Below are 10,148 nucleotides of genomic sequence, written 5' to 3'. Positions count from 1 at the left end.
TTATAAAAATTAATCCATATGACATATAATTTTGTACTTTTTTTTATCAAAGAAGAAAAATATTTTAGTTCAACACATTATCTCAAAAAAGGAAACCAAAATGATACCTTCCTAACATTGTATAGCAAAATCTTCGATCAACTTCTCTAATTAATTAGAGTGTTATGATTTTCGAATAAATAAGAAAATTGTATCATTAAAATTTTATGCGGAAAGAGTGAGTATAAAGAAGTAAAATAATTTAGTATAAAATAAGTGATAAGCCCTGAATTTATGTCGACCAGGTTTACTAATTTATGAATTTTATAGATTAATTCACCTTAGGTTTGATTTCGGGACGGGAAATTCAGGAAAAAATATAATTTGGGTTTTAGAAAATAACACCCGAAAATGCATTGAAATATTTGATTCCCGACAATTCGGGTTCGGGATCAGGAATTCCTGAATAACCCAAAATTACATAGTGACATAAAAAATCATGGCAAGAAGCAGTGTCCTTCAATGGAAGCGCTGGTCGCCGAAGGTGCAACCTGCTAGCCTCAACAACGGGGCGAGAAAGATGGAGTGTCGAGGACGACGGGGAGCTATGTCGAGGAGGAGAGGACGACGGCGAGGGAGCTGCGCGAGCTGTTCTGCGGGACGGCGGTGAGGGAACTGCGCACGCGAGCCGCCCCCACTCCTCTTCCAGGTCACATAAGGAACGGATCCCCTAGGTAGCAAATCAATCGGCCGAAGTCTAGTAGTTTTCCTTCATATGTTAAGTTCTAGGTGAGGTAGTAGACGCGGCTGGATCCTAGAGGAGACGGTAGGATGGGGATTGGGAAAATGGAGGAGAGGCTGCGTGCGACTTGTGCGGTCGTGATATCAGGCCTCTAGGGTTACTCCATCTGCCTAGCTCTCTCCACTTGGGCTGGGTTCAGGCGTCTGGGCTTTCTAAACTACAATTATTAATGGGCTTCTGGGGATATTAGGGATATTCGGGTGCCAACGCTATAGGCCCAAAATTCCTGAAACAAATTCGGGAATTCAAAACACCTTCCCGATTGGATGATCGGTTTTTTCGCGTTCGGGATATACGGGTTCGGGATCGAGAATTTCGGGTTCGAGATTCGGGATTCGAGTGTTATGCCCAGAGTAAATATATGGACCGCCTGCGAGAATAGGATCGTTCCGAGCGAGCCCTCGTCTTCTCAATGGAGTGGCGGAAGGCCAGCCACGGGAACCAATCTCCATGAGAGTGGTCAGAACAGGTGTATGCATGTGCTGGAGAAAAACGGACACGTACATCCGACTATTGTGCATTCTAAAAGAGAAGGAAGAAAGAAATTGGAATAGATTGACGATTATGAAAGAATCGATGAGAAATTGGAATTGAGTGATGAATTCAACCGAACGAAGTCCGTCTCTAACATGGGACATTAACGTTCCACTCGTGATTGCACATGCAGCAGCATTATTACCATAAGATCTGTTGACTGGCTTGGCTTGTCACAATATGGGCGACACATGACTGGAAGATGTTGCTTAACTAGTTATAGTGGGAAGTAACATAGAATACTAATATGCATATGTTACTACTCTATGTTACTAGCTTCATAGTGGTTAGTAACATCAAAGTAGTATCATACTACCTCCGAATCCAACGATACTAATTACATATAATATAACTAAGATTTTGTTGCTTAATTTTTATGGTCAAAGTTCGTCTTGAAATACGCGTGCGCCTTATTCCTTGGGACGGAGGTAGTATATGTTTTCATTAATTAGCTTATATACTCATTCTATTTTGAGAAGTGTGAGGTAGTATATGTTAGGCTAGCCATAGTGCTAGTATCATAGCTAGTATCATGCATCCTAGCCCCACCAAAAATGCTGATGTGGCAGGTAATTATGGATGAGAGAGGAGATTAGAGTATCATAGGTAGATACTGTATCATAGCGCACATCACGAGCAAAGTTAGTATCAAATAAATCTAGTACACAAATTTGTATTGAGATTCTACAAATCAATTAATATAGCAAAACTATGATACTAGTCTATGATACTATGCATTATGGATCTAGTATCATACAAAAGTATCATATACATGATACTACTATATGATACTACCCACTATGGCCAACCTTATAGTGGGAGTAACATAGGTAGTAACATCACACATCTCAAGGCATTTTGGTGACATGGCATGCTAATAAATGAAGAAAAAGAATGAGATGGTAACTAGCTATGTTACCATAACATCACATATCTCAAGGCAATATGAGTCTACAACATAACTAATGACACATTGCATGACACCACATCTAAGTTACTACCCACTATAAAGGTAGTAACTTAAACTACTAACATGACATATGTTACTAGTCTAAGTTACTCTCCACTATGAGCAGCCTTACAGTAACTAGCTATGTTACTCCATTCTCCTTTCTCCTCATTAACTCACTGCCACATAAACAAATTTGTTGAGTTGAACACTTAGTTACTAGTGAAGTTACTGCCAGTCCTCTGGCCGGTCATACTGAGATCGAGGCTGCTCTATTTGGATCGTGGATCTCTATGGCGACATGGCGTGCCGTGACGGTCAATCCGTAAAGTTGTTTCAGAATTCAGACTTCTTCGTGTGCAGCTGGTATACACCTGTTCACGGCGGCTAGACGAGACCCGAGAACGCGTCACGTACGCCGGTCGTGGCACACGGCCAGCAAGGCAGGAAAGGAGACTACCGCAGCGTCACGCGTGAGCTCACCTGAGCTACCGGTCGAAGTGATACGTTGAAACATGGGCTAGCAGACATGAAGGCACGACGACGTGAGTGATAAGCAGAAATATGGAATCCTCCAATTATTTGTTTCGTTCGTTGACTTAGAGCATCTCCAGTCGCGTCCCCCAAACCGTCCCCCAAAGCGATTTGGGGCGCGCCGGATAAAAAAAGCGTTCCAGCCGCGTCCCCCAAAGCCCTTTTTTGTCCGGCGCGCCCCGATACGGTGTCCGGCGCCCCGAGCCCGTCCCCGTCCCACAGGGACGCTCCGGGGACGCCGGACACAACGCAGCGAGGCGGGCTCCCACATGTCGGCGACTATTTGCATAAACCGTTGGTTCGCGCCTCTTTTCTCGTCGCTCCTTCCTTCCCGCGCCTCCCACCCCACCGCCGCCGCTGGATTTCCCGGCCGTTTGGGCGTCCGATCCGTGCTGCGAGTCGGCACCGTTGTCGCGGCTGGGGCTCCCGCCGGTCGTGCCGCCGCCGCCGCGTCGCCCGGCGCCTCCCGAACGCGCCGTCAAATCCGCCCCACCTTCGCGCACAGAAGGTGCTCGATGACTTGCCAGGTAGGCGCGATTGGTCGCTGTTTGTTGCGTCGTCCGCCTCGGCGCAATTTTAACCATTGATTTTGCTTTAGCCATGGACAGCGACGAGGAGATGGTTGCCTTGCTGCTGGAGGACGAGCAAGCCTTCGACGACGACCTGCGGGAGCATTTGCTGATCATCGCGTCCCTCCAGGACATGCTTGACGCTGAGGCGGAGAAGAGGAAGAGGCCGCGCCGCGGAGGATCAAGGCCGGGAAGAAGGAAGTCGAAGCCCCGGCGAGAGGATGGAGGGGCATGCCATGCTGCACAACGACTACTTCGCCGACGGGGCAACACATGCCGACAATTTTCGGCGCCGGTACAGGATGAGCAAGGGCCTGTTCATGAATATCCTCCACGGCGTTCGAGAGTTCGACCCCTACTTCAAGCTCAAGCTCGACGCCGTAGGCGTTCTCGGGTTCTCATCCATTCGGAAGTGCACCGCCGCCATGAGGATGCTTGCATACGGAGCACCTGCCGATACACGGGACGACTACCTTCGCATGAGTGAGTCTACTGCCATTGAGTGCATGTACAAGTTTTGCCGAGCTGTGGTAGGAAAGTTTGGCAAATACTACTTGAGAGGGCCAAGCGAGGAAGAGAGCGCAAGGATCATGGCACAAAATGCTGCCGAGAGGATTTCTGGAATGCTTGGAAGCATCGATTGCATGCATCGGGCATGAAAGAACTGCCCGTTTGCTTGGCAAGGTATATACAAAGGGCGTCATGGATATTGCGGTGTGGTGCTTGAAGCTGTGGCAGATTATGACCTGTGGATTTGGCATTCTTTCTTTGGCATGGCGGGATCACACAATGACATCAACGTGTTGCAGCGGTCTCCGGTGTTCGGCGAGACTAGTGGAAGAGCATGCTCCACCATGCAACTATGAGATCAATGGCCACCAATATACCAAAGGCTATTATCTAGCCGATGGTATATATCCAAAATGGACCACTTTTGTCAAAACAATCTCGAATCCATCAGGTCTGAAGAATTCTCACTTTGCTACACGACAGGAGGCTTGCAGGAAGGATGTCGAGCGGGCATTTGGTGTGCTTCAAGCACAATTTGCCATTGTACGAGTAACAAATGCAGCTGGTCATAGTGTAGCACAGATAGGAGTAGGACACATCATTCACATATGCGAGCTGACAACAAGCCGAATGTGTTGCCGCGAAGGATTTGTTCCGACTTCCGTCCAGCAATGATCCAACGATAAAACTCCAAGAGAGAGCAACACATTCAGCTGCTACCCCTGGCTGGGACGCAATCACAGAGGGTAGGGAAGGTGGAATAAGGGGGAGCGGCTATCGCGTTCCGTCCAACCGCTTATAGCAGTGGAGTACGAGTACAAGTCAAGAGCGTGTGAGGCGGAGTCGCCCACGTTGCAGCCATACGCCCGTCCACGCTCGCCGTTGAATGAAAGTGAAACGAAGGCATGTGCAGTTGCCGCGAAGAGAGCGCGGGCGGCCACAGCTGTCCGTGGAAGGACGAACGGAATACACCGGTGAATATGCCTGAACCGGCGACGCGAGAGCTGGAGAGGTCGCTAGCTAGCGGTCGATCGAGATATATTAGGACCGTTTTCGTTTCATTCAAGCGAGAAGAGTCGTACTTGTACACTTGTAGAGTACTCTGTTTTGCGAGCCGTCGCTCGTTTGGAAATCGACACTAGAGATCGAGCACATGCTAGTTGTTCCGTACGATGTGATGTGCTGTCGTGCTCATACTTGAGTAACTCTTATTTTGTTTACCCGACTAAAGATTTTGTTCAACTTTGCGACTTGGCGAGTGCGGTGTTTACCAGCGATCATTAGAGTATCGCCCCGTATGGCGCGGAGCGGCCGAAAGTCACATGACAAGCTTGGATTAATTAGAAGTGATGAAGCAAAGCATAAGCTACGCTAGCCAAGAGAGATCGCTCATGGTTGACAGAGGATGGTGAGGAGAGAATAGATGAATGGGGTCGACCGTCGGAAACCGTATATGTACGTCTCTCGATGAAGAGAGCGGTAGTTGCTCTTCCGCGGGGTTCGTGCTCCATTACGGCGGTTCTCGCGTCGAGGACACTTCGACGGTTCCCGACGTTCACTTCGCGGACCATTACGGCGGTTCAATGCGTCGAGGGCACTCCGACGGTTGTCTTTCCCGGCGACTGCACCGTCGCTATGCACGCCGTGGGAGCGCGTCAGAAGGCGACCATGGGCTCGCCGCTGGGAAAATGGGCCTCCCAGGCCAAAAAAAAATGCATCCATCCAGCGCTAAATAGCACCGGATTTAGGCCTGGTGAGTCCCAATGGCTGGGATGCTCTAACGATAAAATTCCAAGAGATCGCAACACATTCAGCTGCTACCCCTGGCTGGGACGCAATCACGGAGGGTGCGTAAGGGGAGAGGCTATCGCGTTCCGTGCAACTGCTTAGAGCAAGTACAATAAGGCTGACTCAGCGGGCTATAAGAATTAAAATAGTGTTGTTTTGCTTAGGTGGATGAGAGAGAAGTGGAAAGAGAAGAGAGATGGGCTCTCATGCAAGAGCCAGCTCTTGCACGTATTCCTAAGCACTTTGTGAGTATGTGTGGTGGGCCTTTTGCACATAAAGTTATCAATCCTTAAAGTCAATTATTATACAAGTTAGCTATAAACTGACTATAGCTGGCCTTATAGCCAGCACCCGGCTGCACTATTGGAATTGCTCTTATTATAGCAGTACTATTGTACAAGTCAAGAGCGTGCGAGGCAGAGTCGCCCACGTTGCAGCCATACGCCCGTCCACGCTCGCCGTTGAATGAAAGTGAAACGAAGGCATGTGCAGTTGCCGCGAAGAGAGCGCGGGCGGCCACAGCTGTCCGTGGAAGGACGAACGGAATACACCGGTGAATATGCCTGAACCGGCGACGCGAGAGCTGGAGAGGTCGCTAGCTAGCGGTCGATCGAGATATATTAGGACCGTTTTCGTTTCATTCAAGCGAGAAGAGTCGTACTTGTACACTTGTAGAGTACTCTGTTTTGCGAGCCGTCGCTCGTTTGGAAATCGACACTAGAGATCGAGCACATGCTAGTTGTTCCGTACGATGTGATGTGCTGTCGTGCTCATACTTGAGTAACTCTTATTTTGTTTACCTGACTAAAGATTTTGTTCAACTTTGCGACTTGGCGAGTGCAGTGTTTACCAGCGATCATTAGAGTATCGCCCCGTATGGCGCGGAGCGGCCGAAAGTCACATGACAAGCTTGGATTAATTAGAAGTGATGAAGCAAAGCATAAGCTACGCTAGCCAAGAGAGATCGCTCATGGTTGACAGAGGATGGTGAGGAGAGAATAGATGAATGGGGTCGACCGTCGGAAACCGTATATGTACGTCTCTCGATGAAGAGAGCGGTAGTTGCTCTTCCGCGGGGTTCGTGCTCCATTACGGCGGTTCTCGCGTCGAGGACACTTCGACGGTTCCCGACGTTCACTTCGCGGACCATTACGGCGGTTCAATGCGTCGAGGGCACTCCGACGGTTGTCTTTCCCGGCGACTGCACCGTCGCTATGCACGCCGTGGGAGCGCGTCAGAAGGCGACCATGGGCTCGCCGCTGGGAAAATGGGCCTCCCAGGCCAAAAAAAAATGCATCCATCCAGCGCTAAATAGCACCGGATTTAGGCCTGGTGAGTCCCAATGGCTGGGATGCTCTAACGATAAAATTCCAAGAGATCGCAACACATTCAGCTGCTACCCCTGGCTGGGACGCAATCACGGAGGGTGCGTAAGGGGGAGAGGCTATCGCGTTCCGTGCAACTGCTTAGAGCAAGTACAATAAGGCTGACTCAGCGGGCTATAAGAATTAAAATAGTGTTGTTTTGCTTAGGTGGATGAGAGAGAAGTGGAAAGAGAAGAGAGATGGGCTCTCATGCAAGAGCTGCTCTGCACGTATTCCTAAGCACTTTGTGAGTATGTGTGGTGGGCCTTTTGCACATAAAGTTATCAATCCTTAAAGTCAATTATTATACAAGTTAGCTATAAACCGACTATAGTGCGTCTTATAAGCCAAGACCCGTACGCACTATTGGAATTGCTCTTATTATAGCAGTACTATTGTACAAGTCAAGAGCGTGCGAGGCAGAGTCGCCCACGTTGCAGCCATACGCCCGTCCACGCTCGCCGTTGAATGAAAGTGAAACGAAGGCATGTGCAGTTGCCGCGAAGAGAGCGCGGGCGGCCACAGCTGTCCGTGGAAGGACGAACGGAATACACCGGTGAATATGCCTGAACCGGCGACGCGAGAGCTGGAGAGGTCGCTAGCTAGCGGTCGATCGAGATATATTAGGACCGTTTTCGTTTCATTCAAGCGAGAAGAGTCGTACTTGTACACTTGTAGAGTACTCTGTTTTGCGAGCCGTCGCTCGTTTGGAAATCGACACTAGAGATCGAGCACATGCTAGTTGTTCTGTACGATGTGGTGTGATGTCGTGCTCATATTTGAGGAGTAACTCTTCTTTTGTTTACCTGATTGAAGATTTTGTTTGCTGACTGCAAGTGTTTTTTACTTAAAGCGATCATCATTAGAGTATGGGCTGGTCGGTCGAAAGGCACATGACAAGCTTGAATTAATTTGAAGGGAAGCATAATTAAGCTAGGCTACCTCATCTTACTTATTCCAACTTCATTTGTACAAGAAAGACATAGGTTCGAATATATACATACAACCTCATGCAACACTCGCAAGAAAAGGAAAAAAGGCGTTCTCTAGATAAAGCTGGAGCAGAGCCTAACCCAGGGGTTAACTAAACATTAAACCAGAAAGGAGCTCCAGATGCTCTTCTTCTAAGATTACTACTAGCTAGATCTACTGCCATAGCGCGATACTATAACCCTGGCGATATGCGCGCCGTTGTATTGTACATAAACCGTACGTATTCACAGCGTCGGCTGGCCGGAGTGTCTCTGCTTTCTCTACAATGCCCAAGATCTTGGACGTCTAGTTCGCCTCTGCTCTGAGTCTCAGGTCGACTCGGTCGCCGCCGTTCAGGTCGGCTGCTCCATGGCTCGGGATCCTCCGCCGCTCACGATCCACGGGTGGCCTGCATTAAACGAAATGTTAACTCCTGGATCAAACCCAAAACCAGATAAAAACTTCCAGAGCAGACTTGATGCGCCGCCGGTTCCAAGAGACAGGGATTAGCGTGCGTGCTTACGTAGAACTTGCTCGGCGGAGAAGCGCCGCCACTCGTCGCGGCACATCATGCGCCTCATCAGGTCCTTGGCGGCCGGGGACACGCCGGAGAACAACCTCGGCGGGAACCTGACGCTGCCGCGCATCACCGCCGACAGCACGTCCTTGGCCGTCTCGCCGCCGAACGGGAGCGCGCCGCCGGAGAGCAGCACGTACATCACGACGCCCGCGCTCCACACGTCCGCCTTCTCGCCGTAGTCCTCGCCCGACACCACCTCGGGCGCCACGTAGTGGGGCGTGCCCACCAGCCCCTCCGCACGGCGGCCGCCGCCGATCCACGCCGCCGACCCGAAGTCCGCGAGGCGCGCGCGCGGCGAAACATCCTCACCGTCCTCCTCGACATCGTCGAGGACGATGTTGTCGGGCTTGATGTCGCGGTGGGCCACCCCGCGCCGGTGGCAGAGGGCGAGCGCCTGGGCCACCTGCGCGACGATGTCGGCCGCGACGGGCTCCGGCACGGGCGCGCCGCGGCGGCGCCGGACCCAGTCGAGCAGGTCAGGGCCGGAGCAGAGGTCCATCACCGTGTGCGTCCACGTGTCGTCCTCGTACGCCGCGTGCGTCTGCACGGCGCCCGGGTTCCCCGCGCCGGCGAGCTGGGCTAGCTTCGGCTCCAGCTCCGCCAGCTCCCTGTCGAGGTCGTCGGCCAGGCTGGAGCGGTCCACGGACTTGACGGCGAAGGGCTCGCCGGTGGAGCGCGAGACGCAGCGGCGGACGACGCCGAACCGACCGCGGCCGATCTCCTGCCCAATCTCGTAGTCCCTGTTTAGCTCTGCACTCATAGTTCAGCGATTTTCCCTGTGAAGTTTCTGGTAAGCCGGAACCGATGGGAGGGGGCGGTCTATTTATCGACGCAGCAAAACCTACCGACTAGCGGAATATTCGGATCCTGCCCGTACGTGACACCGCACTCTCTCTTGTTCCCATTTTGCCCCTTCGTGGTCATGAGTCATGACTGTCGTGTGACCAGAAACCGGGATTCCTTTGTCCTACTATGAATATTTTCTTCGCGCATAGTATTTTGCATAAGCTACGGCTAGATGCCACTCCGATTCATTTCGCACATAAACCGCGAGCATTTGTTTTGAACTGTTTAGAACGGGCAGCGGACAGAAATTTAGCTGTTTCTTCCCCTTATAGGTTTGGGTTAGAGGGTAACCACGGTAACACCCATCTTTTGGTAAAATTTGATATATAAATCATATTTTACATAACACGAATAAAGCAATCAAAACATAAATATAAATAGAATAAATCCTAGTTAACTAGGGTTTGCGCCATTGTCGCCTAATTCTCGACGCCAAGGTTGATGAAGACCGGTGGCCCCCACACCCATATAGCTAGACTAATGCTAGAGGTGTTTCGGCCTGCGGCCAACGCTGTAGGCGATGTCATCGCCGCTTTCGCCATAGGGCTAGCACAGACATGGCGGGTCTCCCATGTGCCAACACGGATTCCCGCAGATGAACAACGAGACCCTGCCAGCTAGGTCTCCAGCTTGTTTTGTGCGATTGCCAACTCGAGGATCTCCTCGTAGCTCAGCCCAGGCGGCTAGATGGGAAGCTTGGCCACCTGCTTCGTGGCCGTCT

General features: G+C 50.8%; 1 protein-coding gene across 1 annotated transcript; it reads right to left on the bottom strand.

The window, feature by feature from the left end:
• Nucleotides 1–8,224: 8,224 nt before the first annotated feature.
• Nucleotides 8,225–9,356, bottom strand: LOC124687657 (phosphoenolpyruvate carboxylase kinase 1-like). Its single transcript, XM_047221420.1, has 2 exons — nucleotides 8,525–9,356; nucleotides 8,225–8,410 (listed from the first exon to the last, which is right to left on the bottom strand). Exons 1-2 carry the CDS (start codon nucleotides 9,339–9,341, stop codon nucleotides 8,355–8,357), a joined length of 873 nt encoding a protein of 290 aa, XP_047077376.1. The 5' UTR covers nucleotides 9,342–9,356; the 3' UTR covers nucleotides 8,225–8,354.
• Nucleotides 9,357–10,148: the final 792 nt, after the last annotated feature.

Source organism: Lolium rigidum, chromosome 2 (assembly GCF_022539505.1).
Source record: "Lolium rigidum isolate FL_2022 chromosome 2, APGP_CSIRO_Lrig_0.1, whole genome shotgun sequence".
Taxonomy (NCBI): Eukaryota; Viridiplantae; Streptophyta; class Magnoliopsida; order Poales; family Poaceae; genus Lolium; species Lolium rigidum.
This window is presented reverse-complemented; position numbering and strand designations above follow the sequence as displayed.